At 36.8% G+C, this 16,842-nt stretch overlaps 2 protein-coding genes across 5 annotated transcripts in view; both read left to right on the forward strand.

Moving 5' to 3' along the window:
• Positions 1-10,856, forward strand: part of LOC132095483 (nck-associated protein 1-like) — a 52,451-nt gene extending 41,595 nt beyond the window's left edge. For all 4 annotated transcript variants that reach the window (XM_059500533.1, XM_059500534.1, XM_059500535.1 and 1 more), the window contains 8 exons: positions 1,293-1,386; positions 2,533-2,615; positions 4,175-4,255; positions 4,327-4,420; positions 6,709-6,825; positions 6,960-7,069; positions 7,190-7,279; positions 9,941-10,856. In XM_059500533.1, coding sequence (XP_059356516.1) covers positions 1,293-1,386; positions 2,533-2,615; positions 4,175-4,255; positions 4,327-4,420; positions 6,709-6,825; positions 6,960-7,069; positions 7,190-7,279; positions 9,941-10,054 — 783 coding nt within the window. In that variant the 3' untranslated portion in view covers positions 10,055-10,856. The remainder of the gene's footprint in view (positions 1-1,292; positions 1,387-2,532; positions 2,616-4,174; positions 4,256-4,326; positions 4,421-6,708; positions 6,826-6,959; positions 7,070-7,189; positions 7,280-9,940) is intronic.
• A 2,136-nt stretch (positions 10,857-12,992) lies between these two features.
• On the forward strand, positions 12,993-16,582 carry frzb (frizzled related protein). The gene is made up of 7 exons (XM_059500804.1): positions 12,993-13,804; positions 14,645-14,683; positions 14,784-14,840; positions 15,055-15,120; positions 15,280-15,484; positions 15,557-15,620; positions 16,511-16,582. Exons 1-7 carry the CDS (start codon positions 13,348-13,350, stop codon positions 16,580-16,582), a joined length of 960 nt encoding a protein of 319 aa, XP_059356787.1. The 5' UTR covers positions 12,993-13,347.
• Positions 16,583-16,842: the final 260 nt, after the last annotated feature.

Raw genomic sequence — 16,842 nt, forward strand, 5'->3', positions numbered from 1 at the left:
ATTGCATTTTGACAACATTGATTCGTCAGAAGAAACCAATGCTTTCGTTCCTCTGAGCCAAACAGAAATGATTGTTGACGCTTAGTCCCGCACCCGTGCCCAGATTGGTTTAAACTGTCCCATATTAAACCAATAAGTAGTCTTTTGAACTACTACTTAACATATTGCTTTGAAAGTAAAGCCTGTTGTGAGTGCATGAATACAAACACAAAATAACACATTTGCATGAGAAAACTCTCAGAAAAAGCACTTTGACATAATTTGACATAAAACAAATCAAAAACAAGGATGAAACCGTGGTATATAGCTGATAAAGCACTGGGATTTATGTCTTGGGTCGCTAGGCGATGTCCCGGTAAAATCGATTCTGACACCGATTACAGACAACGGATCAATCATTTATATTATGTATATTATGTATACTAAGTAAATCATTATAAATTAGGCTGTTCAGTTCATAAAGATAGTTTGCACTATTTTTTCTGTGGCACTCTGAATATTTCTCACTTATTATGTGTGTAGTTTGTGAATCATCTGCACTGTTATTGCACTGTATTGTTGAAGACAATTTGTGCAATTGTTTTTACTATATGCTGCATAGTTTGTGTTTATTGTTCATACTCAGATTGAAAATATATTTCTCAGAAGAAGAAAAAACTTGTTTGGTTTTGTTATCATATAACACTCTTTCCATTTTCTTTACTCATTAAAATGTTTTTGGACACACCTCTATTGTTAGTTAACGAAATAGGCCTGTTTTTCACTTAAAAGCACAATAACAATATTGTAATAAATGGCTATAACTTGCTTAGGGAATTGTATATGTAAACACAATTTTATTTGTAAGTGTAATACACCCAGACACAACTTTCTAAAGAAAAATATCCAAACTTTAGGAGTTTCTGTTTGAGTACACTTAAAAAGTAAATTTTAAAAAACACCCAACTGTTGCTTGCATTTTTTTTAAATTCTGTAATTTCATTCATTCTTAGAGAAAACAAAAGGAAAATTGAGACTTTAAATTAGTTAAACTTAAACTGTAAGTTCTCCTGTTTATAACTATATATGGCACTTGATGCTGGCTGCTAGAATAGGTCTGAAAAACAAAGAAAAATGCAGGTGTGTCAGGCGCCCCAAAAATGTTCTAGGTCTTTAAGGGTTAATTTCTTTTGAAGTTGCATGTAGCTTATGATGTCCTCCTCTGGAAAGATGTACAGACAGCTTCAGATCAGTTTGCATAATTTTTCATTTTTGCATAATAAAACACTTAATGTGTTTAAACGCCCTTACAGAAACTTGTGGTGGACAATGTGGAAGTTCTGACCCAGATGAGGACCAGCTTCGACAAGCCAGACCATATGGCAGCACTCTTCAAGCGGCTTTCATGTGCGTATCAGTTGTGGGACTTTTAATTATATATATAATACCAAAATCATAAGTTGGGGTCAGTAAAATTTGTAAAAACAAAACATGATTTTACAAGGACACAATAAATTGATAAAAATATAGTAAATTGACAGTAAAATACATTTATTATATTACAAAACAAAGTGCATCCTGGAAAAGAAACGATCAATTTCCATAAAAATATTAAGCAGCATAACTGTTGTAATATTAATGATAATAAGCAATGTTTATTTTGAGCAGCAAACCAGCATATTAGAATGGTTTGAAGACTGGAGTAATGATGCCAAAAATGCAGCTTTACCAACACAGATATTACATTATAAAATATGTTCAAGTAGAATTGGTTATTTAAAAAAATATTTAACAATATAACTGTATTTTTTAACAAATAAATGTGGCATGGGTGAGCATAAGAGACTTCTTTAAAAAAAACGGTAGTTTATATTTGCATATGATTATTATGTTAATCTGCTTATATGCTTTAAACACTTCTTATGAATTCTTCTGATATTAAATGAATCTAATATTAAATGTAGTAGCATATCAAATACGTTTCATGTTATTTTTCTCCCTGCTGATCTTCGATCTAGTTGAGATCAATCTGCCCATGAACAGCATGTAAAAACAAAGGAAACTGCATTTGTTTGCTTTGTATGTCTTCTTATCAAAGTGGCTCACATATTGACATAATTTTAGTCATGCACAAAGCTGTATTAATATTGTGTGACAAGGTCAGAAATGACCAATAAACTCCAAAAATATCAAAATGGCAATTTAGCTGTTGTAAATATTGAAAGTTTCCAGCCATGTCCATGTACCACAGGTTGAGAAGCTCTGTATTAGACAGTAGCTGTTTGGAATGTCATGGTATGAGCTGTAATAACACCCACCGCCCCCCTTAGCTGCAGACAGGCCCTTTAACACAGAGCTGTTTGAGCTATTTGTTATGGCTTGTCCTCATACAGACAGATTACTGAGCTCAAATGTTAGCAGGAGTTTAAAAATCCCGTCTGAGGAATGTGGCCCATATACACTCCACCTGCAGACCTATTTTTAGTGGTTCTGAAGGAAGAAAATGGCATATTTTTGCAAGTTATTAATATGACTCGTCTTCTATTTCTGTAGCGGTTGACAGCGTGCTGAAACGGATGACCATCATCGGCGTGATTTTGTCGTTCCGCTCTCTGGCTCAGGAAGCTCTCAGAGATGTGAGTTGTTATCCAGACGTCTGTCTTTTTTTTTCATAACACATGGACATAGTTTCAGATTAAAGGGTTAGTTCACCCAAAAAATTAAAATTGTCCTCTGTTTTAGTCACCCTCGGGGCATCCTAGGTGTATATGACTTTCTTGTTTCAGACGAATCATATCGGAGTTGTATTAAAAATTGTCCTGGCTATTCCAAGCTCAAACATTGCAGTAAGCAGGTGTTTCTGTTCAACTGTCCACAAGTCGGCAAATAAAGTACATGCATCCTCCAGGGGGTGAACATAGGCATCCTGTAGCAAATCCATGCGTTTTCATTAGAACAATATCCATATTTTAAATGTAATAAACACTTTTCTCTCTCTCTCTCCTGGTATCTGTCATGCAATAGTCATTCTAGCGATTGATGTAGGATGTATGAGCAGCTCACGCGCCTCTGAGGAATGCTAGTCTCACGATTTTGTTAAAAGGAGCAAAGAAAGCTAAATTTCCTTACTTTAGCAAAGGAAAACCAGTCTCCTCTTGGTTTATATTGAAATCCTCTGACATTTTTCCAATGTTTAGTTTTGTTCTCTCTCTGCATTTGTCAATAATTACGCAACGCCGACATCTTACGTTATCAGCTGGAACGCCTTCCGCATATGACAAATAGTGGAAGTGATAGAAAAGTGTTTATTATGTTTGAAATATGGATGTTTTTCTTATGAAAACACATGGATTCACTACAGGAGGCCTTTATTCACCCCCCGGAAACATGTGTGGCACACTTTATGGATGCATGCACTTTATTTGACATCTTGTGGACTGTTCAACAGAAACACCTTCTTACTGCAATGATAGAGCTTGAAATAGCCAATTCAATCCTAAATTAGCTTTTATTTTATTTTTTTGTACTATTTGTACTGCCAAGCTCCAAAAAGAAGAAAAGACAAGTTGTCCATATGACTTGTGCACTATATTCCATATCTTCTGAAGTCATGCAATGTCTTTGTGCAATGAAAAAAGCTTCTGCAGCTGTCAAATCTCATTTGCATTCTCATGTATTTAAATCAGTGTTGTCATTAACTAAAACTAACCAATTTAAAAATCTTTTTTTGTTGTTGAATTTAAAATATTGTAATATTAGATGTAATTATAGAAAAATATTAATGAAAAACTTAGTTTTGTTATTAAGTGACACGTTTGAATACACGTAAGTGTGAAAGAGAGCTACAGTAAAAGATTCTCAGTAAACGATCATTGAAATTTACTGACAAACATTATTCATAAATATGTATATGACATTCTAAGACTTTGAATGTTGTGCATAAGTCATATAGACTGTTTTTTTTGTGGTTTTCAAAGCTTGTTGGTGTAAATCACTGTCCCATTGTATTGTAAGGAAAATAGCAGCTCAGACACTTTTCAGATTTTTGTGTTTGAAGGAAGAAATAAAATAATACAGTTTTGGAATGAAGTGAGGCTGAGTAAATGACCCCAAAAAAAAATCTGTTAACTGCTCCTTTGTTCGAAGACGTCGTTGCCCAGATGAGCTCTAATCACAGATGTGTCCTTTACTCCAGGTGCTGTCCTGCCACATTCCCTTCCTGGTGAGCTCCGTGGAAGACTTCAAAGACCACATTCCTCGTGAAACTGACATGAAGGTAGGTGACGTTCAGACTTGCCGTCAGCAGTAACGATGGGCCGCCGGACCTGAAATTCTGCCTTTTCTCAGGTTGCCATGAACGTTTACGAGCTGTCTTCTGCGGCAGGCCTGCCCTGCGAGATCGACCCTGCTCTGGTAGTGGCTCTTTCCTCCCAGAAGTCTGGTAGGTTATTTAAGACCATTCAAGATGGTAATGCGCATCAGTCCATTCCGAACCCAGATGTCACTTTTTGGCATCAAAATATAAACTGGCTCAGTTTTTTTCCGAGTCAGAGGAAAATCAAACTGCGTAACTGGAAGTTCTTTGGTTTTGGCCTCTTAAGAAAGTGCAGATTTAGCCGATGTGCCGATACGCATCAGGTGGTTTTGTTCTAGATTTGTTAGAACACCGTGAGTCCACTTTCTTAATACAGCTTTCATCAGCATTTTCTACAAAATAGGTAGTTAACAAAGTGTGACGTCGGTTTGCACATACTTGAAAGAAAAGTTGAACAGGAATTCTTTTGCCAAAGTGCACAAATCTAAAGGCCATTTCATGCCAAATGATTTACCAGAAATCCCTGTATTAAGACCTTGGATGCAAGTTAGCTGGCTGTAAAAAAGGTTTGGTTTGTGTTAAGTGCTATCACATGGTTTAGATCAGGTCAAGTACTGCAGCGTTAGGATGCTCGCTTGCACTGTGATTACGGTGTAACCTCACACTATAATACACACTCAGAAACATACATTACATCCACACCCATGTTCACTTTGGTCACAGTATCAGTTTACCATGTCTCCTTATTTCTGTGGTGAATGATTTCACATGAAAGCTTTAAACGTCTTAACATCTTAACCACAACCTCAAGAGTTAAAAATAATTAAAATATATATATATATCTGTGCATAGGAGATCTGTCTCATGAGTGTCATTTTCAATGTTGAAAAGTGGCACTTCTAAACAAAAATGACCCTTTTTAAAAATTCGAAACATCACCACTTTGCCCTTAATTACTATTTTCTTTTAACAGTGTAATGTGACAAAATAATGCTACATGATTTATAAATGCTGCAACCTTTTTTTTTTCTTTCTTTCTTTCTTTCTTTCTTTCTTTCTTTTGGTCACACTGAATTACAATTCAGCTTTACAGACATGCAAACTGAGGCGATAATCAAACTCCGTTTTAATGAATTAGTTCATTTGGACAGGTTGTTTCAGCTAACTGAATAATAAAAAAAAAAATTTACTAAGTCTATGCAAGGCATTTTTGTTATACTTGGTCGTATAAATGTTGTTTATGTACTATAAATTATGGAGTTCTGTTCTTCAAGCATATTAACTGTTGTTATTTTTTTAAACTTAATATTAAAAATGTCTTCTTTTACTATTCAAATGTGTGGATTAATACTATATTATACTACCGTATTTTCCGGACAATAAGTCACACTTTTTCTCATAGTTTGGCTGGTCCTGCGACTTATAGTCAGGTGCAACTTATTTATCAAAAATAATTTGACATGAACCAAGAGAAATGAACTAAGAGAAAACATTACCATCTACAGCCACAAGAGGGCGCTCTATGCTGCTCAGTGCTCCTGTAGTCTACCACTGAGCAACATAGAGCGCCCTCTCGTGGCTGTAGACGGTAATGTTTTCTTTTGGTTCTTGGTTCTAAATAAATGCGACTTATAGTCCAGTGCGACTTATGTTTTTTTCCTCATCATGACGTATTTTTGGACTGATGCGACTTATACTCGGGTGCGACTTATAGTCCGAAAAATACGGTATATTAATTGAAATATATTATCGCAGTAAAATTTAAGTATTTTTGTTTCCACCAAAAAAAAAGTAATAAATGGTAGCATATGTAAAATTGCACTGGTCTTAACATTTTTTTACCTTTTGTAACCAATGATTGTGCAATGATGTGCATCTTTGTACTTTGTGAAGCCAGTTTCAAAGTAGCTTCTCTAGCCCAGCTGTTTTGAGATGCATTTGTCCAGTTTTGCTTATCAAACCCTCATCAGGCATTAGAGCCCAATCGAGGAATCGGCTTCCTGAGAAGAGCCTTGTGCACTTAAACATACCTCATTCCACACAGCCGTTCTCCAGACCTGAGCACAGCTCTCCGGTGAACAGCTTTCATTTTCTCAGGGCAGCCCAGACCCTCCAGGGCCTCTTGGCCAGCGCCGATATTTTTGTTCTATTCCCCTGATGGTTAAATCCAAACGTCTTCTGTTTACTATCTAAATAGCGAATCGACTCAAACCAGACTTGATTGAATCACTCCCAAATGCTGTTGCGCTGATAACATAAATAAGAGTTCATTTTTGGACATTACTGCCATTTTTCTTGGCTCTTGCGCAGATTTTCGGACACTGTCCAGAGGGAGAAATGCAATCTCACAATGGCAGCACATCACGGAGTTACCTAAAGGAACATTCATGAAGTAATTTCTCTGTTTGTAACAGAAAATATTAGCCCGGAGGAGGAGTACAAGATCGCCTGCCTGTTGATGGTCTTCGTGGCTGTTTCCATGCCCACCCTGGCCAGCAATGTGATGTCACAGTACAGTCCCGCAATAGAAGGTACCAATTTTTAAATTTCAGACTCGTGCTAAACCGCTGCGGATGGAATCAGATTACATCTGTGCTGTTTGAACTGCGTTTTAACGCGCGTGGCATTTATCATGTGTGTGTTAACTCTCTATAAAACTTTTAAGGTCACTGCAACAACATTCACTGTCTGGCTAAAGCGATAAACCAGATTGCCGCTGCTCTGTTCACTATCCACAAGGGCAGCATAGAGGATCGCCTCAAAGAGTTCCTCGCCGTAAGTGACAGTATTAACTGTAATTGTTCTAAACTCCACAACATGCCATTTATGTCAACATGTCGACAATAAACGCTCCATTTCTGCAGCTTAATAAAACTCTGTAATCGTCTCCCACAGCTCGCCTCCTCCAGCCTGCTGAAGATTGGACAGGAGACGGATAAAACCACTACACGGAACAGGGAGTCTGTTTACCTGCTCCTGGACATGGTGAGTGAATCCACACCTCACAGCAATTCAGAATGCTGTGCATTAATATTCTCTGTAGACAGAACTTCTTAAGACAGACTTGTATGTTATGAGATTTTTCATTATATATGACATACTGTATATACTTCTGAGAAAGTATCCGGTTTCAAATTTTCAAAAAAAAAAAAAGTTAAACTGGCTATTTTAAGAAAATTGGAAATTACAGTGTCAGTAAATTACAGTAAATTTTTTTGGAACCTTTGATCATTTTTTCTTTAATTCTTTGATGAATAAAAAGTAAAGAAAGAACAGCATTTATGCAAAATCTTAACACATCCTTATATATATATATATATATGTGTGTGTATATATATATGTATATATATATATGTATATATGTGTATGTATATATGTATATATATATGTATATATGTGTATATATATATATATATATATATATATATATTTATTAGGGCTGGGACAACGCGTCGAGGTCATCGATGACGTCGACGCAAAATATGCATATCGATTCGTCGACCAGTTTTTATTTCTCTAAAAAACGTTTGCAAAACGTTTATGTGCGCTGAATATACGCGATGGCCGGATCAACATTCTGTCCAACGTTATATAACCAATCCAGGGGTTTTTCTGCATTGATCTTTTTTTTTGGCGGGTGTCAAAGCCTTATTTGATCGGTGAGTGACAGTGACAGAGCGAGAGAGAGAGTACGAGAGAGAGCCCCGGCTGCGCGCGCACTCAAGCCGCTTGTCCACCAGCGTCTCGATTTCTGACGCGACGTCAAAGCCCATTCATTTCCTATGGAACTACGTCAGGCAGCAAAAACGCCCCGCAAAGCATGATGGGTCGCGTCGATTTGGTCAACAGCAGCGTGTCAAAAAAGTATCTCAGGGGATACTTTATGCAAATGAGAGCGTCAAAACGCGGGGCAGCAGCCAATGGAAACTCGGCGGCGAGAATTTGTGTATGGCCGTTGCTATGGTTTCATATTCAAAGCAGGTACAACACCGCAATGCTGACCACCCGGTTCCTGATAGCGAGTCTTCGTCGTCGATCCATTGCAAAATGATAAAAAAGTATTTTTCCCTCCAAAACTTCACAAATGACGTCCGTACAATGTCCAGCCCACAGATTCCGCCCCCAAGCAGCGAAAACGTCACAGGCGTCGCGTCGGAACAAAAATTGATCCGACGCTGGTGGACAAGCGGCTTTAGTCTTCAAACAACACGAGCGCTTCTTGCTCTCTCTCTCCCTTGTGCAAAATCAAAATCATTAAACACGATAGAAAAAGGACGAAACACCAAAGTTTCACGCGCAGTTTCACTCACAGTCTTCAAACTACACGAGCGCTCCCTCTCTCTCTCTCTCTTCCCCCACCCCTCGTGAATATTAACCAAAATCATTAGACAAGATAGAAAAAGGGCGGAACGCCAAAGTTTCACGTGGAGCATTCTGAGATTTTTTTTTTCTCCATGACAGGCTGCTGACTCCCACTGTTAATTTTTTATTTTTTATTTTTTGAAAAGCACTCTCTGTATTAGCTTAAAGCCCTAAAGTTTACATTGGTTACTGTATTCTTTCAATTGCTCTAAACAAGTATTTTGGGTGAAATTTTTTATTGAATGCTAGACATCAAGTTGTTGTTATTTTCATCTGAAAGAAGAACTTTTTTTCAGTAAGCTAGGCCCTATGTGTTCAGTAAGCTTGTTTCAGTAAGCAATGTGTTTTCAAGGCTTCAAGGTTTTATTGAATGCTATCTCTATACAAGTGCAAAGTAATGCATTCTTAGTCAGTCTTTTATTTTGTAATTTTAAGAGCAATAAACATATATTGCAATGTTAAGGAATTCATGTTTTTTTCATTCAGATATGTAAATCAACATGTATAAATTGTTAGTAGTCAATTAATGGGGAGATAATCGAAATCAAATCGGTCCGGAAAAATTAATCGTTAGATTAATCGATGCATCGAAAAAATAATCGCTAGATTAATCGTTTAAAAAATAATCGTTTATCCCAGCCCTAATATATATATAACTTCTTTAAAAAACATTAAAAACCTTACAGATCCCGAACTATAATATATAATGTTTTGCAGTAAACTTAAATTATTTAACAGGAACTAATGTAACTAAAGTAAAGTCAGTCATAACTTCACAATGCTTTTTTTGGTATAAATAGTCAATTTCCCCATAAATTAGAATTGTCTGTCTTTTTATTGCTTTTAACTAACTGCAGTATTAATGTGATTGTTCTGAGAGTGGAATGGTTTGGTTCAATGCTTAGAATTGAAGAATGTTTTGAGCTCCCTATGGAGAAAATGAATGGGCAAAATACATAAAAGAACCAAACCAACTGCTTTGGGGCACACTATTTCTCAATTTTTCCATCTTTTTTTGTCCATAATCGTGTAATGACCGGGAAATGTGCTAAGGACTGATTCTGTTGTTTGTGTTTGAGAGTCACGCAGCTCTTTTGATCTGCAAGGCTTGCGGGGGATTTGTCCCTGGGATTTTTCACTCTTTGAAGCACAATCTGCATGATGTGTTGAATTAAAGTGTCATGGAAAGCAAGAAGGGGGTTTTTATCAGAAAGCGCCCACGAACTTCCCGATCCCATCACCCTGTCATCTGTTCTGACTCTGAACGTGATTGTTTTGGTCTAGATCGTTCAAGAATCCCCATTCCTCACCATGGACCTCTTGGAATCCTGCTTCCCGTATGTCCTGCTCCGGAATGCCTACCACGCCGTGTACAAGCAGTCTGTGTCTTCCGCGTAAGAGTTCCCATGCGTAGAGCACTGGAGGGGCGGATACTTCAGTCCTCTGTAGGATTCTCCGATGTTATAGTCTTACCAGTTCAAGACTTTTAATGGGATCAAAAGTTTTATGACACTGCATAAAGAGGGGGGGAAATGATTTGTTTGTTGAACACTTAAAATAATTGAGTTTGATCCCTGGGACTAGTGACACTAAGTATCATTTGACCTTTTTTTGGTTTGTGTTTTAATTTGCAATGGTTAGACATGGAAACAAACACATTAAATAGTTAATTGTGTGTGTGTGATGGGACATGGGGGGAGGGCAAGGGTGAATTATTAAAAACTCTACATCGTGCTAAATGCTTGTTACGATAACAGATGCCTCTATGAAACAGTGATTCTTTTTTTGATGTTCTAGATCTAATCTGTGTTGGGTTACTGTGTGCTTTTTTCTCTCTCTTTCTCTTTCTGTGAATTTACTTTTATTTCCACTACACTTTGTGTTACTTTGACATACTTGCCAAATTAATAGATATAACAGCATCTCATTTGGATTGAAATGGCAGAATTGTGCATAACTACATGTTATTAAAGCAACCTAGTGTTGTTTGTACAAAGCATAGTATAATTTTTTAACTAACTTTCATTGACACTCCATTGTACCTGTCTGTGAGCTACAATAAACATTCTTACGTATTTATTGAATGTTTATCAGTTGTTTTCTCCCCTCCTCTCCCTTAACCGGTTTTATATGTTCGGGATTTTTTGGAAATGACAACAATGTATCTTCCATAACATGAATAAACATCAGGTCAAATGCAGTTTGACTGGTCCACTTTAATGCTGTTTAGTGATGCAAAGTAGTTCTGATAGTCAAGAAAAATCTGGAAATAACTGTTAATTGTCTTTGCGAGTCGATTAATTTCAATAATTCAGTCAAACCAATACACATATTTGTCTAAAGTATTTATATTTTTATTTAAAGTCCTCATCTAGAGGTCACCTGCAGCTTCATGGAAAATTCATTTGTCAAGAAGTGTGGGAACCCTTTTTAACGGGTTGCATGTGTAATTTTGACACTATTATGTGGGAATATGAAAAATGGCTTCTATATACAGCATTTTTATTATTCTGTTTTTAGTCCAAGCTGACAGGAACATTGCTGAACTTCTTTGATGGGAGGCTGCTCATCTAAATCTTCTCACATGAACTGAGCCAAAGGGCACACTGTGCAGTTGTTTTTAAAAGACTAGATTTACTTCTATGGACTTGTTTGTACATTTTTGTTTCCACTCTGTTTTAACTTCACATTTGAGTTGTACCTGACCCTTTTAGGTATATAGTTAAAGCCTAATTTTTTGTTGCTGCTGAAACAAAAACATATTTCTCCACGTGTAACTGCATAATTGAGCCCATGCAAACGATTTGCTACATAGCTGTTCTAGATTAATGTCTCTGGCTCTCACAGCATATTGATATTTTGTGGTTCATTGCGGCATTATTTCAGTGATTATATCCTCTGGTGGAAGGATATCACTTCATGAATTTGCCTAATAGAGCTGTTTATGGTCCTAAACCCCAGAAGAGAATTAGCACTTGACTCTCGAGTTCCCTTAGTCATTTCTAATGGGTTTTTAGTCTAGCAGTTGTTCGAGTTATGAGTAAATTAATAGAGTGTGTAGTTAACATTTCTTGAGGAGACTTAAAGTGCATAGTCATTCTTCAAATGCCGCTAAACGTAAGACGCCAACAATTTTCTACATAAAGACTACAAACCGATGTCTGATTCGTCAAGAACATAACCTGACATTCTTATGGTAGTTGTAGTCTTTAATTTACAATCGCAAAACGAACTTGACAGAAGTCTCGACCATAAAAAGTCTCCAGCATCGATTCTTTACCAATGATTTACGAATTAAAAAAAAAAAAAAGTTACAGTGACAGTAGTTTATTACTTTGTGTCAGAAGTACGCATCAGTGATGCTAAATCCAAATAAAGTGTTTATTTCATATAAATTGATAAAACGGGCTACTTGTTCAGTCGAGGCTGCTTCATTTATTTGTAATCACAAAAAATGCATAAAACAACTCCATATACACGTATAACGCAATAGTAAAACATTGATAAATCCATATTCTTGTGTCAGCTTCTTTAGAAAGATGGATAATTTAAATGAATTTTCCACACAATAAAATAATGTGAGGATGTTTTTCACTATAGGCTAATGTTATCCTTTCAACCAAATTGGGTGAGGTGCAAGAGGAAGTCAGGATAAGTTGATTAATAATTAAATGCCAATTTGAATCAGTACATTGTAACGAAAAAAAAAAACGAAAAAATTGAAGAAGCAGATTCTTCTGATCATTAATGTAAACCGATAAACTCCAAAAATCCAGTAAGCGAATTCAAACAGTTGTACAAAGCAGCGCTAATACAGAGAAAACAGCCGATTCACTCAGCGATTGTGAGAAGAATAGTGACTCATGCCCAGATGTCAGTACATTATTCTTTACATTGTTTATTTGGGTTAAAAGCACGAATGTTTTATAATGGACGCTGGGCTGGCTGAGGTAGAAGTTTAGTGATTCTGAATGTATCCAGTCGGGTCAAGACAAGAGCTTCAGTGGTCTTTGGCGTCTCCGTGTGGTCCTGTTTGGTAAGGCAGCTTGACTTATGCTTATTTGGAAAACGTTTATTTAATTATTGATTGATTGATTGATTGATTGATTGATTGTGGCACTACGTATAGCCTAGACTGTGAATTGTGAAAATGAAGAAGTACTTATTTAATATAAATATACTATATGTACTATTTTACTTATTCAAACAGCGCTTTTGTCTTGAAGTGTTTTACGGCAGAGGTCTTGTGTTTGAGGGCGCAACAGGAGACTGAAGTGATGTTGGAGGTGGTGGAGGTGGGCTGCTTTATGTCCCCAGCCCACCTCCTCTAAATCCTCCTCCTCCAGCTGCTTCCAGTCTCTTTCTGTCAGCGGGTGCTGGAGGAGAGATCAGTTCAGCAGCACGCTCCTGAAGCGACGAACCCATTTCCTGGAGACCATTTCTTTTCTTTCTTTCTTTTTTCTTTTTTTTTCACACCACCATTTCACCGAGAATTAAAAAAAAAAAACGAGCTTTTGTTCTCTGTGTCTGGTGCAATACTTCAGTATGCTGAAGTTGGTTTGAGGAACTCTGTTTTGGGGGGATTATACGCGCAAGAGTCTCCAGAAGATCTCCGCATGCCCTTAGTGAATTTTAAATAGCGTCGTCTCTCACATGTGTATTTTTTTATTTTATTTTTTATCACCAAAAACATGTTTTCCTACGAGATGTTCATCTGCACCCTGGCCATCGCCTGTCTGCTGGAGATCCCCCGAGGCACCGCGGCCGCGTCCTGCGAGGCCATCCGCATCCCCATGTGCAGGTCCATGCCGTGGAACATGACCAAGATGCCCAACCACCTCCATCACAGCACGCAGGCCAACGCCGTGCTCGCCATCGAGCAGTTCGAGGGGCTCCTGGGCACCCAGTGCAGCCCGGACCTGCTGTTCTTCCTGTGCGCCATGTACGCGCCCATATGCACCATCGACTTCCAGCACGACCCTATCAAGCCCTGCAAGTCCGTGTGCGAGCGGGCCAAGTGCGGCTGTGAGCCGGTCATGAAGAAGTACAATCATACCTGGCCGGAGAGTCTGGCCTGCGAGGAGCTGCCCGTCTACGACCGAGGAGTCTGCATCTCACCTGAGGCCATAGTCAAGGCGGAGGGGCCAGGTTACTCATGCATTTATCACGCATTTATCACGGATTTTTGTCACTTATTTATTATTAATACTATAGGGACAATTCAGGTAAATTGGGATTCTTTTGACAGTGAAAAAAGTGACCCAATTTGTGCAGATTTACCCTATATAAAATTGCTTATGATATAGATGCAGATTGTATTGTAGTCTTTGCATATAATGTTTAATATGTTTATATGTTATCATTATTATTATATGGCATGAATTCAGGTAGACTGGAACACTTAATAATCTCAGTAAGTCAAAATTTGTATGACTTTTATACACTGTAGTGATTAATTATGGCATGGTATATTATATCATATTAAAATGCAAAGTGTATTTTTTGGGTACTTTTGACAGTCATATTAGTGTCAGAAAGTGGCCCAATTTGTGCAAATTTACCCTATATACAATTACTTATATAGCATAGATATAGATTTTATTGTTGACTATGCATATAGTGTGTGATATGTTTATATGTAAAGTGTGTGATAATTTTTTATCATCATTAGTACTATTATATGGTATGAATTCAGGTAGATTAGAACACTTGATAATCTCAGTAGCAAAAATTGGGCCATTTTATATTATACTTATATACGATAGTGAATAATTATTATTATATTATATTATTATAATAAAATGTGTCTTTTTGGGGCACTTTTGACAATCATGTCAGTATCCAAAGTTGCTACTTTCACATGAATTGATATACGTTAGTTATAGCTAATTTATAGTATGTATGGTATATTTATTCTAATACCTGCAATCATTAACATCAATTAAATTCTGTTAGAATGATCCTTTTTAAAACTTTTCTTCCCTAAAGATAATCCTTACTATCAAGACGCTTCAAAATGTAACCCTGGTGAGTGAATGTTTTATTACTTTGGGAATGATTAAATATTTCTGAAACGCATAAATGAAATCCAGTTTGAACATTAATCTCAGTTCTGGTTCTTGTGCAGAAGGAAATCCAGACTTCCCGATGGATTCACATAATGCCAACTGCAAAGGAGCTAATGGTATGCTTTTTTAGTGTCATAAGATTTATTATGTTTTTTAGTTTTGTTTGTGTGCATAATTAATGCGCAAATATGTTTAAATTGACATAGCAAAGTGCTTTACAGTCTATTCTGCTGTTTAGATAATACAAAAAGAAAAAATACAAAAATAACATTATAGATTAACTTGAGTTATGCCTAAAAATTCTAAACATACATATCTCAACTTTTTCAGATCGGTGCAAATGCAAGTCTGTGAAACTTGTTCAAAAGACATATTCGAAGAACAATTACAATTATGGTAAGGTCTTATTTTACAGTTTACCTTGTGTGAAGTTCTCAACAGTCTCGAAATGCTCTTTTTGTTTGCTTTGTATTTCTTTACACATTCTCATAAAACTCGAAGTACTCAAAGTGGAATCCTTAAAACAGGGCAAGCGTTCATTGTTTCTCTTTGCAGTCATCCGGGCAAGAGTGAAAGAGATCAAGACGAGAAATCATGACCTGAGCGCCATCGTGGAGGTCAAAGACGTCCTGAAGTCTTCTCTGGTCAACATCCCTCGGGACACCGTCACTCTTTATTATAACTCTGGGTGTCTGTGTCCTCCGCTAACAGCCAATGAGGAATATATCATCATGGGTTATGAAAATGAGGAAAGGTCCAGGTAAGGCCTGATTTATGTGATGAGGATATTCGTGGATTATATTCCTGTTCTCATAAATCATTTCTCTCACAGACTGCTGCTCCTTGATGGATCCATCGCACAAAAGTGGAAAGACAAAATGGGCCGGAAAGTGAAGGTAGGAAATAGTACTCACTAAATTACAGTGGCCCCAGAAAGCATTTAGATACTTTATTCTTAAAATAGCTAAACGTTACTTAAAATATCTAAATATCATTGCATTAGAAGTAAAATATCAAATCAAGCAGCAGCTGCAAAGTAATGATGCTTGATGAAACGTCTATGAGCCAGTTTTCTCGAGTGACTTTTGATCAACTGGTCTTAAGGTGATTTTTCGTGGAAGTATGAAGTCAGTTCTCCTGAAGTTCACACAGGTTCCTACCGTTTAACTACCAAAAAGTATCCAAATACTTGGTTTTCTTTAATAAAAAAATAAAAAAGAACAGTTTTATCTCAAAACGAACACACCTGGTTTTTATATAATAGAGAAATGAATATAATAACATTAATGTATTTTTAAGTCTCCAAATACTTATATGTAACATGTAAACATGCAAAAAATATATTTTTAGATATTCACATATGCAAATCACATATATACAAATCTGTCCTTATTGATTTATTGTGGCCATCATATCTAGTAAAGAAATATTTTTTTCTTCTACAAACTTTGTCTTTGATTTAAAGTATGAACAGTTCTATACTCAACAAACTTATTTTTGCGTCTCCAAATACTTGTGTTAATAGACAGATGTTGTCTATATTTTTTATGATTGCCAATATATAAAATACTGAATTTATGTAATTTATATACACGCACACACTCTAGCAAGAATATATGTTTTTCTTCTGCAAAACTTAGAATAAAATGTCATTCTTTTGTGTGCTGTATGTCTTTGACCTGCTGACATTAAATCTAAGACTGTAGAGTCTTTGACTGAGCATATGGAAAGAGGCCTCTGATGCAGAGGGCAATGGGAAGTGTCTAATGTTTTCTGTGTGTGCCAGCGCTGGGACCAGCTTTTGCGTGAGGACCGAGCAAACTCAAGCAAGAGCAACACGAGACGGAGCCGCTACTAGCCAAGGAGGAGGGGGAATCAAAAACTTAAAAATTGCACTATTGTACCTTTGTTTGTTTGTTTTTCATTTTTGGCTGAGACAGTTTGTTTAGTTGTTGCTTTATGTTTTATTGTTGATATATTCTCATAAACAAAATGTTGCCTTTGCACAAACAAAATGTTGGTTTGACATTGCTGTGTTTACTTGTTGGGAAAGGGTGGCGAGTGTCGGGCAGCGTTTGCCCATCAAAGACAGAAGGAATGACCGGGAGGGAGGAGTAT

This window comes from Carassius carassius, chromosome 19, assembly GCF_963082965.1.
Source record: "Carassius carassius chromosome 19, fCarCar2.1, whole genome shotgun sequence".
NCBI classification, from domain to species: domain Eukaryota; kingdom Metazoa; phylum Chordata; class Actinopteri; order Cypriniformes; family Cyprinidae; genus Carassius; species Carassius carassius.

Bases quoted from the DNA above. Each gene is read 5' to 3' on its own strand.
- frzb (XM_059500804.1), top strand. From the start codon at position 13,348: ATGTTTTCCTACGAGATGTTCATCTGCACCCTGGCCATCGCCTGTCTG. The intron at 15,485-15,556 runs GTAAGGCCTGAT...TTTCTCTCACAG, and splicing joins GAAAATGAGGAAAGGTCCAG to ACTGCTGCTCCTTGATGGAT. The intron at 15,621-16,510 runs GTAGGAAATAGT...TGTGTGTGCCAG, and splicing joins AAATGGGCCGGAAAGTGAAG to CGCTGGGACCAGCTTTTGCG.